The 18,138-nt window shown below is 41.7% G+C and overlaps 1 protein-coding gene across 3 annotated transcripts; it reads right to left on the bottom strand.

Annotated features, from left to right (window-relative positions):
* Positions 1-3,398: 3,398 nt before the first annotated feature.
* Positions 3,399-7,587, bottom strand: RPS27L (ribosomal protein S27 like). Of its 3 annotated transcripts, none has more exons than XM_069596264.1 (4): positions 6,763-7,587; positions 5,755-5,863; positions 4,692-4,802; positions 3,399-3,596 (listed from the first exon to the last, which is right to left on the bottom strand). In XM_069596264.1, the coding sequence occupies exons 1-4, from the start codon at positions 6,766-6,768 to the stop codon at positions 3,568-3,570; spliced, it is 255 nt and encodes an 84-aa protein (XP_069452365.1). In that variant the 5' UTR covers positions 6,769-7,587; the 3' UTR covers positions 3,399-3,567. The 3 variants fall into 3 exon arrangements, with proteins under 3 accessions (XP_069452365.1, XP_069452363.1, XP_069452362.1); XM_069596262.1 differs by having other exon boundaries at positions 6,631-6,804; XM_069596261.1 differs by having other exon boundaries at positions 6,457-6,782.
* Positions 7,588-18,138: the final 10,551 nt, after the last annotated feature.

The raw sequence follows: 18,138 nt of genomic DNA, 5'->3' as shown, positions 1-18,138 counted from the left end.
GTAAGAACTCTTACAACTCAAAAATAAAAAGGCAACCCAGTTAACAATGGATGAAGGATCTGAATAGACATTTCTCCAAAGATATACAAATAGCCAATAAGGACATTTAAATATAGTCAACATCATTAGTCATCAAGGAAAGTGAAGTCGCTCAGTCGTGTCCGACTCTTTGCGACCCGTGGATTGTAGCCCACCAAGCTCCTCCGTCCATGGGATTCTCCAGGCAAGAATACTGGAGTGGGTTGCTATTTCCTTCTCCAGATCTTCCCAACCCAGGGATCGAACCCAGGTCTCCCACATTGCAGGCAGACGCTTTAACCTCTGCACCACGAGGGAAGCTTCTAGTCATCAAGGAAATGCACATTAAAATCCTAATGAGGTAACTCTTCACAAACACTGAGATGGCTATAATTAAAAAACAAACAAAAACAGACAAGGATGTAGAGAAATTGGAACCTTTGTGCTTTGTTGCTAGTAGGAATAAAAGGGTGCAGGCACTTTGGAAAACAGGCAATTCCTCAAAAAGCTAAACAATTACCATCCGATTTAGCAATTCTACTTCTAGGTATATATATCTGAGAGAATTTAAAATATGTCTACACAAAAACTTGTATACATAAATTCATAGCAGCATTATTCATAGCCAAAAAGTGAATAAAACATAAATGTCCATTGACTGATTAATGGGTAAACATGTATATTCTTACAACATAATATTATTCAGTCAAAAAGGGAATGAAGTACTGATACATGGATGAATGGCCATGATATATATTTATGTTAATGAAAGCCTGACACAAAAGGCCATGTATTCTATAATTCCATTTATATAAAATGTCCAGACAGCAAATCCAAGGAGATAGAAAATATATTAGTGGTTGCCAGGTTCTGGGAGGAGGAAGCAATGAGGAGTGAATGCTAATGAGTATGGAGTTTCTTTTTCTCATAATGAAAACTGCCTGAAATTATTAGATATTAGCAGTGGTTGAACAACATTGTGAATAAAAACCACTGAAATTTATATTGTAAAGTGTTGAGTTTTACAGTATACATTATATCTGAAACAAAACAAAAATTAAACTTTATCAGATGACTTACAGAGGCAACCAGATAAGAAACCATTTATCTGATCAGATCAGAAGCCAAGAATTTAATTTTTAGTTATTTTTACGTATTTTAGGTTTTTTTTCTAATTTATGGGATAGGTTAACCTCTCCTTACATTAAAAAACAAAGACGATGGTTAAGACTCTGCACTTCCATTGCAGGTGGCATGGCATTCCATCCCTGGTCAGGGAAACCAAGGTTCCACATGCCCTGTGGCAAGGCCAAAAAAAAATGAGGACAGTATAAACGATAGTATTGAAGAAAAACAGTAAATAATGTTTGGAAAACGTATTATTTAAGTTTGGAAAAGTCTAAATGTTCTCCTCTGAGCATTTTTCAAATCAAGTAATACTGTTTAATAATGAAATAAAACTTAATATACCATTCAGTTCCCAGTGCCAAATATCTCTTTAAATTAACTCTTAGATAGGTTCTTTAAAGTACCATACTTTCTTTTGATGCTATTTCCAAGAAAATTTGCAAGAATTTGCTTTTTGGAGAAGGTAATGGCACCCCACTCCAGTACTCTTGCCTGGAAAATCCCATGGACGGAGGAGCCTGGTGGGCTGCAGTCCATGGGGTCGCTAAGAGTTGGACACGACTGAGCAACTTCATTTTCACTTTTCACTTTCATGCATTGGAGAAGGAAATGGCAACCCACTCCAGTGTTCTTGCCTGGAGAATCCCAGGGACGGGGGAGCCTGGTAGGCTGCCGTCTATGGGGTCGCACAGAGTTGGATACAACTGAAGTGACTTAGCAGCAGCAGCTCCCTGTTTATCACAGGTTTTGCCAAAATTCCTAAACTGTGCAAGCTGAGGTGCCTTGGAGCAAACATTGACACCTGCCCTCTTTTGGAGACCACACAAACGTCGAGTTCCCGGTAATTATGATACATTTAGATAGCACATTTCCTTTGGTGATACATCTTTGTGAAGCTGGGTTTTGGGTCATTGCTGTAATAAAAATCTAATACTATGCAAAAATCAATGTGGAAAAAATGAAGATGGCAGTGTCCAATGTGATCCAAATTTTGAAAAATATTCAATACCCAGAAGGCACACTCATTTTATTAGCAGGTCATTTAAGAACGAAGCAAAAATTATCACTTTGGTTCTAATTTACATGTAGTTTTTTTACTTTAGTACAAACTGCTATAATCTAACTACTTAATAAATTTAACCATTAGCTATTTCTTTTGGCCAGGGGACTCCATGAAAAAAATTACTGCAACTAAAGAGGCTATATACCAAGAAAGTTTGGGAAGCCCTGAGTTATCTGCTTCTCATACAATACACCCCAAACTTTCCACAGTTCTTCAGTTCTCACGCAACATTCCTCTGATATAACAATCAGTATTGTTAATGGATCAGTCTCTCGGATTAGGGGTGTATGTATAGGAACACCTCGTGGTAGAAAGTACCTGGCTTAAAGATAAAAGGTAAACAGAAGCAGTTATCTTCCCAGTCTAACGGGCAGTCATATAAGGGCTAGAAAGGGAGAGATATACTCTACTTCCTAAGTCCCAAGGGTCACTTTATAAACCATAAAAATGACAATGAAACTACAGAGCCACTTAACATATTTTGCAGTCACCAGTGCTCACCTGTCTGGACCAGAGAACGTAGTACCATCTACTGCCCCCTGCCAGGACATCCTGGAAAAATCACAATACTCTTGATTCCTCCTCTCAAATTTTCTACCCCTGAAGAGCTTTCTATTAAGTAACTCAGATGCCAGGTACAGTTACTATACTAAATTATGCAGTATGTTATGGGCACATAAATCCAAGGCATTACATTGTGATTGTTACTGCATTAAATATGTACTTCTATACATGTTTCCATAGTTACAAAACCAAACTACATTTAGAATTAATAAATAATGAGCTTTCCATTTGTAAGCTTCCCTCGTGGCTCAGATGGTAAACAATCTGCCTGCAATGCCAGACACCTGGGTTTCATCCCTGGATTGGGAAAATCCCCTGGAGGAGGGCATGGCAAACCACTCTAGTATTCCTGCCTGGAGAATTGCCATGGACAGAGGAGCCTGGTGGGCTACAGTCCATGCGGTCAAAAAGAGTTGGACAAGACTGAGCAACTAAGCACAGCACAGCACAACCCCTTCAGAGTAATTTGAAAAATGACCTAAAATAAATATTGAGTTTCTATTCCTGAAGTGAGACACAAACTAATCAGAATATGCTTTTAAAAATGTTTAAACCAAACTCACATACACAGTATATATAAATGTATAGCATATTAACACATACTTTAAAAAAAGCAAAGAAGTAATTTGCCCATAATCAAAACTTTATTGAAAAACTGACACCAAAATAGGAGAGTGCTGCTGTATACCTTACAAAATTAAATGTAATTACATTATCTTGGTAGATTAACTGGAATTACTGAACTGATAAGGCTTTCTGCGATAGAACACAAATTTAAGAAGTTGTGTGGATCATTAGTGTTGCTTCCTTCTAAATGAACAGCCTGCAAAAGAATCACAAGAGCATATTAAACACAAGTCTGTTCTATCTCTGGTATAGAGTTTTAAGGATAAAAAGTACTTTTTACATAAAAACTTAGCTTTTAGAAATTTTAGATTAAATACTCATTAAGTCCTCTCAAATGTTATAATGAAATTCATTTAAGACCACGAGTTAAAACTTTAATGCAAGCTGTCAGAAGATGCAAACTTAATTTTTAAGAACTATTCTGAATTCTTTTCTCCATAAAATAATTTTTGTTAGAGTTCATCTCAGATCTTTTAGGAAAACTCTGGTACATATGTACCCTTTTAATCATGTCAGCATGTGGGCACAAATTCTAAGATCATGGCACGGTATGCAGGTTTTGGCAATCTTGCAAGTACATTTTTAAGCAGAATACTGCACTTAAATATTGTGCTGACTTCAAAGTTAGACCTCACCAGGTCATACTAACTAGATCTTGGATTTGTTACCAATTCACTTATAACTCTTCCAGTGAGAATAACATGGAATTTACCATGTTACCAAAAATGTCACAGGCCAATTTTAAATATCATTATTGAATTGTAAATCTCTAAGTACTACTATGGAAAATTATATACATATGTATTATTTCTTCTCACTGCAGAAAAGTGAAAGAATTAAAAATGCGACTGTCTTAATCATGAGTTGCTCATAGAAATCAAACCTCTAACATATTAAATATAGTTATCTGTTGCTTAGCTAGCAATGATAAAAACTATCTTAAATCATATGTACCAAATACATAGGAGACAAAATATTTACATGTATTTATTCTTTTACTCTATTCTGATTTATGTCTAATATTCCAAGTTAAGCAAATTGACTAAATATAATACAACAAAATTAGATGTTCTAAACTAAGACAAATAACAGATTATGGAATTCTTTGCAAGGTCAAGAGTACAAACTTATCTAATTTAAAAGGGCACTCTTTACTAAAAAGAGCACACAATGAAAGATAAAAATTATTTTGGTAATTATGCATCTATGATTTCTTTTAAACTGATTTTTGTAAAAAGACTCTAAAATCATAAAATCTCATCACTGGGTTAGAAAATGCCAAATGATTTACCTTCTGTGAGTCTGGCCTTTCCTCCTGTTGGCTGGCACAGCACTGTTGAACAGCCTACACAAAGCACTACTGTCTGAGCATGGCTGAAAACCGTGGTAATCTTGTAGCAACCTAAAAAAGGGCAGTGTTAGAAGTGAAAAGCAGAAGAAAACACAGCACCTGTTGAATGTATTTCTAGTAGAGACCTTGTAAAAGATTAGGAACTTCAGTGCTGTGCAAACCACATCGGTAACAAACTTTTCTAGTAGCCACGTTAAAAACAAGTGTTTTTTTTAAAGATGAAATTAATAATATAATCTATGGAAGTCTGTATTTCCAAAATAATATCACTGCAACGTGTAATCAAAGCCTTTTTTTCCCTATATCTTCAAAATCTGGTGTGTATTTCACACTTTAATGATACAGCATGAAACAAGAAAAAAAGATTCAGCCTAGTGACTACAGTTAATAATACCATACTGAATATTTGAAAGTTACTACTAAAAGAGTATATCTGAAAAGTTATCACAAGAAAAAATACTATAACTATGTATGGTGATGGGTATTAATTAGACTTACTGTGATCATTTCCCAGTATATACAAATATGGAATCATGACATCATACACTTGAAACTATAATGTTTTATGTCAGTTATACCTCAAGAAAAAAAAGAATGAAAAAGAATTTTTCCATTCTGACTAGCCACATGTCAAGTGCTCGCTAGCTACATATGCCTAATGGCCACCATACTGGATCCCACAGCTTTACAATGAAGAATCAATATACTTTTCATTGAACCATGAAAAAGAAAACTTACCATCTGAGCAAGCTTAAAGACTTAATAAGTTCTATGCCATGTCCCTTGTGGAAGTCCCATCTTCACAAACCCCTACCCAAATGTTTCTGAAGTGGTTTATTATGAAAATAACCCTATGACATTCCAATTCTGTAATCCCACTTCTACTCCAACAGAGGTTCCTAATATCTAAATGTACACAACAGACTATGAGCAGTCCTTATAGAAATTCTATAAGTAGTCCTTTAGAGAAATTTTCCTTAGGAATTAAAATTTGAAATTTCACCTGGACATTTTACATCCATGAAGTAAGAATTTGGACTTTGAACCAGCCGTTTCTTTTTATGTTTCTTCTTTTCCTCGTCCAAGGAAGGATGCAGTAAATCTCTAGCTAACTGAATAAAAAAGAAAAAAAAAACCAGTATGAGTACTAGAATGACACCACAACTCTGGCAGATTTAACCATATGTAAAATATACATGCAAAAATAGGAATAACAGTCATACTCAGCACAGACAACACTTTAGTTTTTGTTTTTTAAGCCTGTTAACTTTCATCAACACTTTTTATAATGCTTGCGTTCTCTTAAGTCCCAGTTAAGGGGCTTTACAACGATCCGGAAACAGATGGTAAGGTTAACTCCGTTCTTCGTAACTAATAACAGTCGCCAGAGAAAATAAAACTGTGGTGCTAATGATCCTGACCCTGGTGGACCCGCTGAGAAAAGAAATTGCTGAGGTAGACCCGGAGAATGTCAACAGCGAGGTGATTTCTGCCCCCTGGGTTCAACGTCTGATCTGACAAGAACTCAAGTGGCTGACGCTTGACTGTCCCTGATAGAGTTAATTTGTATGGCAACTTCGAAGACAGTTTTTAAAAAGGAAACAAGCATAAAAATCGCTTCCGAGAGGAGGCAGAGGGGGGCAAGAGCCACAAAAATAAAGGAAAGCAAGAAGACAGAAACGATCATAGCCTCGCGGGTGCCCACCGAAACCCAGGGGGGCTGAGTAAGGTACGCAGGGAGCAGTCCCCTGCCAACCAGCAACTCCCGACTGCAGCCCAGGGCGGCGCCGGGCTTCCAGTTCCACGCCCTGGCAGGGCCCGGCTCGCCGCGCCGCCCGGGCAAGTCCCAACAAGTCCGCCACGCGCGAAAGAGCCTTGCCATCCGAGGCGCCGAGCGGCGTTCAGGGGAGTCCCGGGGCCCAGCGGAGCCATGGATCAAGCCTGTCCTCGGGGCCCCTCGGGCGACAGAGAAGGCCGACACAAACGCGAAGCTCGAAAGTAAACAACTCACAGGCATGTTGATCCTTTCGCAAGCCCAGCCCGTGCAGATCTCTAAGGCGACAACCCCAGCGAGCAGCACGCGACGAAGCGCGCGGCGTCAACTTCCGGGATAGAGGAGGCTAGGAGGAGCGAAGCGGCGGGCTCGTCCACTCTAGGCGCACCTCTCGGTGGTAGGGGGCTGGCTCAGGCCGGGATCCACGAGTGCTGGGAGAGGGGAGGTGCTGAAGCGCGCGCCCATCCCACACCGCAAAGCCCAGGATTCTAACGCGCTCCAGGGCTAGGGCCCCCGGCCTCAGGTCTCTGCTCTGGGCCCAGGAGTGCTTAGGGTCGAGCTCAGGCTGCTCACTCTCGTCTGGGAAGCCGCCTCGGGCTTCGGGAGCGGACCAGGGTGGGCATGCTGGGTCCTGTCAGCGGTCCCGCCGGCAAGACACACTCCGCTCTCCGCCACTCAGCTGGCAGGCACATGGGCGATGCCTATGTTCTTTTATGTATTAAAAAACAGTATTATTAATTAAAACCATTAACACGTGCCAGCGAGGTTATGAAAGAGGCTCCTTTACTTGTGCATCCGGCTCCAAATTACTGGTTATTAAGTTCTTTGTGGGGTGTGGCTGTGCTTTGGGTTTGCTTGGCCTTGAAAAAGTTCTGAAGAAGCACCTATTTGCTGCTTAGTTTACTGTGTGGCTCCTTCCTGTCCTCCGTGGGTCGCACTTTCCAGAGTGGACAGCTCGGACTTGAAAAAACAGCGAGTGTCACCGATGGCCAGACTTGAAATATTTTTCATGAAGAGCACCATCCTGGAGATTGAGCGAGTGCTGTCAAAAGCTAAAAAATACTTGATCAGAAAATTGTCCTAGGTAGACGTTCTCGATCAGCTTTTATTTCTCTTTGAAAACATGATGCACGTGTAATGTCTATTTTGGAAAATGGAGAAAAGCAAAAGAAATTTAAAATCACCATCCAGAGATAAATATTGTTGATATTTTGACCTATATCCTCCCATTTACTTTTCACTTGCATGTAGGTTTATTTTGGGGTTTGGTTTTACATAATTGGTATCATCTTGTGCATGTTCTTTTATGAGAAGACGAATCCCCATACACACAACTTACTGTATAGTGAACGTCATTCCATGTTACTATATATTCTCCTACGTTATGACTTTCAATGGGCACATAGCATTCATCCTGTGAATATATAGCCTGTGTCATCCATACACTAAGATAGACATTAGGGTTGGTTTTTAAATGCTTAATATTTAAAATATTAATGTTAAATAGTTTCAGACAGATTCGTATATGGAATAATACAGTTGTGTATGCAGAATCACGACCCCAAAGACTTCTTAATCCCCAGGACCTGCGCTTATATGGCAGGTGGAATTAAGTTTGCTAATTATCTGGCTTTAAGCTAGGAAAATTATCCTGGATTGTCTGGGTAGACCTAGTGTCATAACAAGGGCCCTAAACATGGAAGAGAAAGAGAGAGAGGTGTGGTGATGAAAGAAGAGTCTGAGAGATGCCAAGTTGTTGGCTTTGAAGATGGAGTAAGAGGGTGGTGAGTGGAGGTTGTAGGTACCTCTAGGAGCTGGAAAAGGACTCTCCCCTAAGCCTTCCCTAGAATCAGCTAAATATTTGCCTAAGTTTTGTTTTAATTCTTTTGTTGTAGCATTTATCTGTAAGTTTTTAATTAACCTGGGAATTTGTATGGGGGGTGGGGTAGGTGGCTGCATCACGCAGCTTGCAGAATCGCAGTTAACCCCTGGTCAGGAATTGAACATGGAGCCCAGCAGTGAAAGCCTGGAATCCTAACCGCTAGACCACCGGGGCACTCCCTAACCTGGAATTTCTTTTGGCACTTGGTGTGTAGTGAGTCTCAGAACAGCGTCTAACGAGCAGGCCTAGTTATTGTCTCAGCTTCTTAAGCAATGCCCAGCACAGTGTCAAAACCCTTTCACTTCTGAGACACTGTAAGAGTGTGAGAAATAAAACTCAAGGTCAAGAAGATCTAGACTCTATGTATGACTCTGCCTGCTCGTCCAAAGCTCAGTTTCTCCTAACATGTCTCCAGGCCTTTGCACTGATGACAGATAAAGAGACACGTAGGCAGGTGCAAGGGTGCAGGATCCCTTGGCCTTGGCAGCCTACTCAGGGATCCTGCACAAGGAACTCCTGCCTGGCTTCCCGAAGGACTCTGAAGTACCAGCTGAAATTCTGTATGCTGCTTGAGAACTTTCCAGCTGTTCTCTCTAGCAAGGTCTGAGAAGGTGCTGCTGAACCCTCCATTCAGCATCCAGCCCCCTTCACCTTAGAAGTGTGGGGCCATTTCTAGCCCCTTCCTCCTTTCCAAACTTCAAAGGCTGGGAGAACCCACAGGTGTTCACCTTAAACCAAATCAGAACCCACTGATGCTAAATTTCAAGCTGGGCAAAATCGGTTCTAGACAGATCGGTTCCCCACTTTCACCTGGGCTGGAGTTCCTCAGGCTTATACTCTTCTTTTCCCAAAAAGACGATAAGAGGTTTAGTTTAGTCTCAGCTTTAAGAAATTCAGGGTGTGAGGTGGGGCCCTAATGTTAACTTTTGTTACTGCCTAAGTATTTTTCTGAGAAGCTCAGGGAAATCCATATTGTCATCAAACTTTAAGTAAGACAGCGTTATTTTCTCTTCCTTCTTTTGTCCACCTGTGGGCAGGTTGCAAAGCTCATGTGGCTCATTCTCAACACATTCTTGAACGCAGCAGCGACTTCTGAAACCCACCTCTTTTCTGCACATCAGTTCTCCAACAGGGACATAAACACTGTCCCCAAAGCTCTGCTGTTGGGGATGTTTGACACTTCACGTAAGCTCCCAGCTCTAAGGGGTAAGAGTCTCAGATGCAAGCTCTGACATCATTTTCTTTATTTTTCATACCGATTTAATTTCTGACTGAGGCAGTGCCCCCATAGGGCTAGTACTATAGTGTGAAAGTGAGTATTAGTTGCTCAGTCGTGTCTGACTCTGCTACCCCAGGGACAATAAATAGTCTGCCAGGTTCCTCTGTCCATGGAATTCTCCAGGCAAGAATACTGAAGTAGGGTGCCATTTCCCTCTCCAATGGATCCTCCCAACCCAGGGATCAAACCTAGCTCTCCTGCATTGCAGGCAGATTCTTTATCATCGGAGCCATCAGGTTTGTGTCCCCCATAAAATTCATATGTTGAATCCTAATCCCTAATGTGATGGTATTGGAGGGTGGGGCCTTTGGGAAGTGATTAAGTCATTAGGACGGACCCTTCATGTTGGAATTGTTGTCAAACCTAAGATCATGTGTCCAACACAGCGAGGCCAAACAAACTGAAACGCTGGAGTTGGGAACAGAGAAAGGCATAATGCGCAGCCTAGGAAGGAGAACAGGCGGCTCCTGCTCAAAAGACCTGAACTCCCCAATGGGTTTCAGGGAAGTATTTTTAAAGGTGAGAGAGGGGAGTGACAGGGTATGTGAATCAAAGGATTGTAGTTGCTGGTGAGGTAACAGGGTGTTGTCAACAGAGGTCAACATTATCAGTCCTCAGGCTTGGGGGCTAAGTCCTCATGGTCATCAGGTAGTTAACTTCTTCCATTTTGTGGGGGGTTTTAGTATCTAAATGCAGGAAACGTGCATCAGACACTGTTATCCAGGTACTTCAGCAGGGAACTAAAAAGTCTGTGACTGCTGTATGGCTGATTTACTATTTAAATTTTTAGCAATTCTCCTGGCCCAACTGCTATTTTTGTCACTACAGATTCACATCCTTTCAATAGTTAATTCTCGAGCCAGGCTTTTGTGACTCAGGGGAGGCCTGGAGACTACAGCTTTTCTACAAACAAGAGGCAGGCAGGCCGAGGATATGGGGGAAGAGGATATGGGGGATGTTCCAGGAAGGCCCCATAGGGCCCTGGTCCATTACAGAATTAGTACCACTAAAAAAGACGCCCCAGAGAGCTCCCTTACCACTTCTACCGTGCAAGGACGCAGTGAGAAGAATGCCATCTGTAAACTGAGAAGCAGGCTCTCGCTAGACACTAAATCTGTTGATGCCTTGATCTTGGACTTTCCAGCCTCCAAAACTAGAAGAAATAAATGTGTTTAAGCTAGCCAGTCTAGAGTATTCATATTTTGTTATAGCCACCGAAACAGACTAAGATAGCAGGCCTAGCAGAACATTTCACCTCATTCTTTTCTTTGTTTCTTTCTCTTTTTTGGCACCCAGTGGCATGTAGTATCTTAGTTTCCTGACTAGGGATCAAACCTGTGCCCCCTGGAGTGGAAGCATGGAGTCTTAACCACTGCACCACCAGGGACGTCCCAGTATTTTGTTAACAGCAGTCACACAGACTGAGATAGCTGGCCTGGCAGAACATTTCACCACACTCTTGGGGATTGTGCCAGGTTATCTGTAACATAGATATGTTGTTATCTGGGTCTGCTCTCCATCCCTCACCCTGCTCTGTGCCCAGGAGGCTGACTTTGGGCTGTATCAGCTGACTTCTCTTGCCCTCTGATTTCTAGACCCCTTTTGAGTGAGTCATCTGTGATCTGCCAGGATCCCCTGCCGGGATATGCTCCCCTTTTAGTGTAGAAAGCTTTGCAGATGGGGACCATCTGGTTCTCAGTCATAAGTCTAAACAGGTCACTGCACAACTGTCCACTGTCCCTGTCTGTGGAACCCTTCAGGTCCGACAGACTGTGCCTCCTCCTGTTCCATGTTTGAGATGGATGTGGGAATCTTAAGGGAGATGGCCACGCAGACCTCTGCCACTTTGTGGACCAGCAGCACTGGGGTCACCTAGGAACTTTTGAAAATGCAGACTCTCAGGTCCCATTCAGACCTACTGAGTCAGAATCTACCTTTTAACAAGATCCCCTGGTGATCTGTGTGTGTATCGCAGGGTGAGGGGAGTCTTTCTACCTTCCCTGTGGGGCTGAGGGGAAGCCAGATTCCTACTACTCCAGGATAGTGAATCAAGCTTATTTCTCTAGATTGGAGCAGGGAAGCTCCCCACCTACTCTGTTTCTCCAAGATACTTTTGTTCATTCTAGCAAGTCTCACTCTCTCTTATCATGTCTAGGAACCCTTTAAATACTCAAACTTAATTGCACATTAGAATCACCAAAGGAGCATCCTCCTGCTGCTACTGCTGCTGCTCCTAAGTCACTTCAGTCGTGTCTGAGTCTGTGCGATCCCATAGACGGCAGCCTACCAGGCTCCCCGGTCCCTGGGATTCTCCAGGCAAGAACACTGGAGTGGGTTGCCATTTCCTTCTCCAAAGCATGAAAGTGAAAAGTGAACGTGAAGTCACTCAGTCGTGTCCGACTCTGCAACCCCATGGACTGCCCTGGTAGATGGCAGCCTACCAGGCTCCTCTGCCCATGGGATTTTCCAGGCAAGCGTACTGGAGTGGGGTGCCATTGCCTTCTCCAAGGAGCATCCTAGGTCAATTCAATTACAGTATTGGGTGTGGGACCCAGGTGGCAGTCTTAAAAATTCCCCAGGTGATTCCAAGAGGAGCTGGGTTTGAGAACCACTGCTTTAAGTTCTCTAAAGGGCTTCAAAATGTCGAAAGCAAAGCCCCAAAAGGACTCCAGGCTACTCTTGCTTAAAGGTAGAAAGAGGGAAAAATACAGAGAGAGAAACATCATTAGCTAATAATTCATAATACCCAGGCTCAGTAGCAAGGGGAGTTGTCTCAGCACTGTTTTATGGGTCTTAATGATCAGGTCTCTGGTCTACTCAGGGAAGAAAGGGATCTCCATGGAAACCAGGTGCTCTCTCAAACTTCATTGTCTTCCTACAACTCATAATAAAGAGGTTTTGTGAAGGTACTGAGGTCAGCATAAATTTATGCAAATATGATCATTCCCTTTTCTGAACTCATTGCCTACATTAGCCATTTCTCAATAACCACTGCCATCCTGCGTGCTTTTTCTTTTTGCATTCTCATACTGCGAATTCATTTTCCTTATGTCTATATGTCTTTGTCTTCTCTTCCCTAAAAGCTCATAGGTGTCTCAAAAGTATTTGGTGTCATCTCCCCGACGCCTAGTATAGTGCTTATTAAGCACAGAACTGTATCCATTGAGTGACATACTCAACAGAACTGACCTGTGGTCATTCTTTGAGGACAGTTTCCCTCCCAGTTTATCTTGAGCCCTTTTCTTCTAGTCATAACTTTACTAGGTTCTTCTTTTCAAAATTTATTTTAAGTTCAAGCTTATCTTAAAAAAGTTTATTTTATTGAAGTACACTGGATTTATGCTGTTAATTTTTACTCTATGGCATAGTGATTCAATTATACATATATATCCATTATTTTTTATATTTTTTATATTATGGTTTATCACAGAATATTAAATATAGCTCCCTGTGGCTATAGTGTAGGAGCTAGATTCTTCTTCTTTTTTGAAAAAGTATTTATTTGGCTGCACCTGGTCTTGGTTGCAACATGCAGAATCTTTAGTTGCAGCATGTGAACTCTTAGTTGCTGCATGTAGGATCTAGTTCCCTGACCAGGGATTGAACCCATGCCCCCTGCTTTGGGAGCTCAGAGTCCTAGCCACTGGACCACCAGGGAAATCCCAGAACTGCTGCTGCTGCTAAGTCACTTCAGTCGTGTCCAACTCTGTGCGACCCCAGAGACGGCAGCCCACCAGGCTCCCGGGTCCCTGGGATTCTCCAGGCAAGAACACTGGAGTAGGTTCTTCTTAAAGCATGCCTTTGGTCTTTCCTCTGCCTTGACTTTGTGTGATAAAAGCATCAAATATGAATTCCAGCTAAGCCTTCATTAACTTGTTTCTAAAATTGGGAAAATAATTGTGTCATTGTAGGGCTAATGAGATATTAGAGTGAGATCTGCCCCTGGAATGTGTGTAGAAGCAAAATAAATGGAAATCATTCTGATTTTCCATTAGATAAAAGCTGCTTAAAATACTAATAGGTCAAAGGGCTCAAAGTATTAGGAAGAATGGTGCTCTATTTATTCACATTAAAAAACTGATTGAACTATTTATGGAATGTCTGCTATACACAAAGCAGTGTTTCCTAGGAGCACAGAAATTTTTTAACTCTAAGCTGCTTAAACACTCAAAGTTGTTTCCCCATCTGTAAAATGAAAATATTTATACCTATTCAATTCAGTTGCTCAGTTGTGTCCGACTCTTTGCAACCCCATGAATCACAGCATGCCAGGCCTCCCTGTCCATCACCAACTCTCGGAGTTCACTCATACTCACGTCCATCGAGTCAGTGATGCCATCCAGCCATCTCATCCTCTGTTGTCCCCTTCTCCTCCTGCCCCCAATCCCTCCCAGCATCAGGGTCTTTTCCAATGAGTCAACTCTTAGGATGAGGTGGCCAAAGTATTGGAGTTTAAGCTTTAGCATCACTCCTTCCAAAAAACACCCAGGGCTGATCTCTTTAGAATGGACTGGTTGGATCTCCTTGCAGTCCAAGGGACTCTCAAGAGTCTTCTCCAACACCACAGTTCAAAAGCCCCAATTCTTCGGCACTCAGCTTTCTTCACAGTTCAACTCTCACATCCATACATGACCACTGGAAAAACCATAGCCTTGACTAGATGGACCTTTGTTGGCAAAGTAATATCTCTGCTCTTTAATATGCTATCTAGGTTGGTCATAACTTTCCTTCCAAGGAGTAAGCGTCTTTTAATTTCATGGCTACAATCACCATCTGCAGTGATTTTGGAGCCCCCCAAAATAGTCTGACACTGTTTCCACTGTTTCCCCATCTATTTCCCATGAAGTGATAGGACCAGATGCCATGATCTTCGTTTTCTGAATGTTGAGCTTTAAGCCAACGTTTTTACTCTCCTCTTTCACTTTCATCAAGAGGCTTTTTAGTTCCTCTTCACTTTCTGCCACAAGGGTGGTGTCATCTGCATATCTGAGGTTATTGATATTTCTCCCAGAAATCTTGATTTCAGCTTGTGCTTCTTCCAGTCCAGCGTTTCTCATGATGTACTCTGCATATAAGTTAAATAAGCAGGGTAACAATATACAGCCTTGATGTACTCCTTTTCCTATTTGGAACCAGTCTGGTGTTCCATGTCCAGTTCTAACTGTTGCTTCCTGACCTGCATACAGGTTTCTCAAGAGGCAGGTCAGGTGGTCTGGTATTCCCATCTCTTTCAGAATTTTCCACAGTTTATTGTGATCCACACAGTCAAAGGCTTTGGCATAGTCAATAAAGCAGAAATAGATGTTATTCTGGAACTCTCTTGCTTTTTCGATAATCCAGCAGATGTTGGCAATTTGATCTCTGGTTCCTCTGCCTTTTCTAAAACCAGCTTGAACATCTGGAAGTTCATGGTTCACGTATTGCTGAAGCCTGGCTTGGAGAATTTTGAGCATTACTTTGCAAGTGTGTGACATAAGTGCAATTGTGTGGTAGTTTGAGCGTTCTTTGGCATTGCCTTTCTTTGGAATTGGAATGAAAACTGACCTTTTCCAGTCCTGTGGCCCCTGCTGAGTTTTCCAAATTTGCTGGCATATTGAATGCAGCACTTCCACAGCATCATCTTTCAGGATTCGAAATAGCTCAACTGGAATTCCATCACCTCCACAAGCTTTGTTCGTAGCGATGCTTTCTAAGGCCCACTTGACTTCACATTCCAGGATGTCTGGCTCTAGGTGAGTGATCTCAGCATCATGATTATCTTGGTCGTGAAGATCTTTTTTGTACAGTTCTTCTGTGTATTCTTGCCACCTCTTCCTAATATCGTCTGCTTCTGTTAGGTCCATACCATTTCTGTCCTTTATCACGCCCATCTTTACATGAAATGTTCCCTTGGTATCTCTAATTTTCTTGAAGAGATCTCTAGTCTTTCCCATTCTGTTGTTTTCCTCTATTTCTTTGCATTGATCACTGAGGAAGGCTTTATCTCTTCTTGCTATTCTTTGGAACTCTGCATTCAGATGCTTATAGCTTTCCTTTTCTCCTTTGCTTTTCGCTTCTCTTTTTTTCACAGCTATTTGTAAGGCCTCCCCAGACAGCCATTTTGCTTTTTTGCCTTTCTTTTCCATGGGGATGGTCTTGATCCCTGTCTCTTGTATAATGTCATGAACCTCTGTCCATAGTTCATCAGACAGAATGTGGTCCACTGGAGAAGGGAATGGCAAACCACTTCAGTATTCTTGCCTTGAGAACTCCATGAACAGTATGAAAAGGCAAAATGATAGGATACTGAAAGAGGAACTCCCCAGGTCGGTAGGTGCCCAATATGCTAGTGGAGATCACTGGAGAAATAACTCCAGAAAGAATGAAGGGATGGAGCCAAAGCAAAAACAATACCCAGCTGTGGATGTGACTGGTGATAGAAGCAAGGTCCAATGCTATAAAGAGCAATATTGCATAGGAACCTGGAATGTCAGGTCCATGAATGAAGGCAAATTGGAAGTGGTCAAACAGGAGATGGCAAGAGTGAACATCGACATTCTAGGAATCAGCGAACTAAAATGGACTGGAATGGGTGAATTTAACTCAGATGACCATTATATCTACTACTGTGGGCAGGAATCCCTTAGAAGAAATGGAGTAGCCATCATGGTCAACAAAAGAGTCCAAAATGCAGTACTTGGATGCAGTCTCAAAAACGACAGAATGATCTCTGTTTGTTTTCAAGGCAAACCATTCAATATCACAGTAATCCAAGTCTATTCCCCAACCAGTAACGCTGAAACTGAAGTTGAATGATTCTACGAAGACCTACAAGACCTTTTAGAACTAACACCCAAAAAAGATGTCCTTTTCATTACAGGGGACTGGAATGCAAAAGTAGGAAGTCAAGAAACACCTGGAGTAACAGGCAAATTTGGCCTTGGAATACGGACTGAAGCAGGACAAAAGCTAATAGAGTTTTGCCAAGAGAACGCACTGGTCATAGCAAACAGCCTCTTCCAACAACACACGAGAAGACTCTACACATGGACATCACCAGATAGTCAACACCAAAATCAGATTGATTATATTCTTTGCAGCCAAAGATGGAGAAGCTCTATACAGTAAGCAAAACCAAGACTAGGAGCTGACTGTGGCTCAGATCATGAACTCCTTATTGCCAAATTCAGACTTAAATTGAAGAAAGTAGGGAAATCCACTAGACCATTCAGGTATGACCTAAATCAAATCCCTCATGACTATACAGTGGAAGTGAGAAACAGATTTAAGGGCCTAGATCTGATAGATAGAGTGCCTGATGATGTATACGTATTAGATAAGCTTAATTGAAGATAAAATGAGACAGTGCTTATGAAGTACATAGTTTACTACACATGCTCAATAAATGCCAGCTGTAATTCCTAGAGCTTGTTGGTGATAAAGAAATCAGTAGTCTAGTGGTTAAGACTTCGCTTCCAGAAGGGGAACAGGTTTGATCCCTGGTCAGGGAGCTAAGATTCCACAACCCTCATGGCATGGCCAAAAAAAAAAAAAAATCAGTTGACTATAGGAATCTTCAACTGATGGTGGTTTCCCTCATGACAATGTGTATAGGGCAAAGTTTTTACAATAGTTCTGCTTTAAAGGAGATTATGAATATGTTCCACGTGCAGAAAACACTTGCTGGAGTCTCACCTTTGAATCGAGGCTGAGAGATTGTTCTTTCAAAATCCAATAGGGGGCACAAGGAGCCACTTGTGCAGGACAAGCACTGGCCAACAGCGTGCTTTATCGCTCCACGTTCAGGGGGCCTTCATTTGCACATGTCTTCCTCGTCTGTTACATGGCCACTCCATAAGTAGCTGACCACGTACACCATATACAGACCATGGTGATTATGGGTTTTCCTTAAAGAAAAAGAGATGTGGCCTAGAAGGCCGTTAAGAATGAGCCCAGTCTCCCTCAGATATTTCCCCCTAAATATTCTACTCATCTGAAACTACAATAAATTACTTAAATTCCAGATTGCCCTTATATGGAAGTTAACTACCATTATCTGTAAATATATTTCTTATAGAGACACATGGTCAAGAAATCTAGTAGAGGGTCTATTGTCATTATTAACAGTGCCAGCTCTGTCATCATGGGGTAGCATGGATGCTAAAGCAGTGGGCACTGGTCGATGAGCTGGAGGAGTAGGGGAAGATGATTTGCTCTGTTTGCTAATTTCTGTAGCTGTTTCCACCATGGCCAGTTTCAAGTACTAAGACGAAGTCCCTTAACACAGAGTGGGGAAGAGATGAGCACAATATCCTAATTAGGTAATGCCAAAGTCTTATTTTATAAATATTTCCATCATCATTGGAAGTGCTTTAAAAAAAAAATCCATATTGACGATTTGGGGCTTCCTTTTCTCTTTTCCTCTAATTAAAAAACAGAGTCGGAATGAGAAGTGGGAGGAAGAATGGACATG

Source organism: Ovis canadensis, chromosome 7 (genome assembly GCF_042477335.2).
Source record: "Ovis canadensis isolate MfBH-ARS-UI-01 breed Bighorn chromosome 7, ARS-UI_OviCan_v2, whole genome shotgun sequence".
NCBI classification, from domain to species: domain Eukaryota; kingdom Metazoa; phylum Chordata; class Mammalia; order Artiodactyla; family Bovidae; genus Ovis; species Ovis canadensis.
Note: the sequence above shows the minus strand (reverse complement) of the source record. Positions and strands in the feature narration are given on the sequence as shown.

Coding starts and splice junctions, on each gene's coding strand:
- RPS27L (XM_069596261.1), bottom strand. CDS start 6,768: ATGCCTGTGAGTTGTTTACTTTCGAGCTTCGCGTTTGTGTCGGCCTTC. Junction 5,864..6,456: donor CTCAGCCCCCCTGGGTTTCG/GTGGGCACCCGC, acceptor TTTTTTATTCAG/TTAGCTAGAGATTTACTGCA. Junction 3,597..4,691: donor AAAGGCCAGACTCACAGAAG/GTAAATCATTTG, acceptor ATTCTTTTGCAG/GCTGTTCATTTAGAAGGAAG.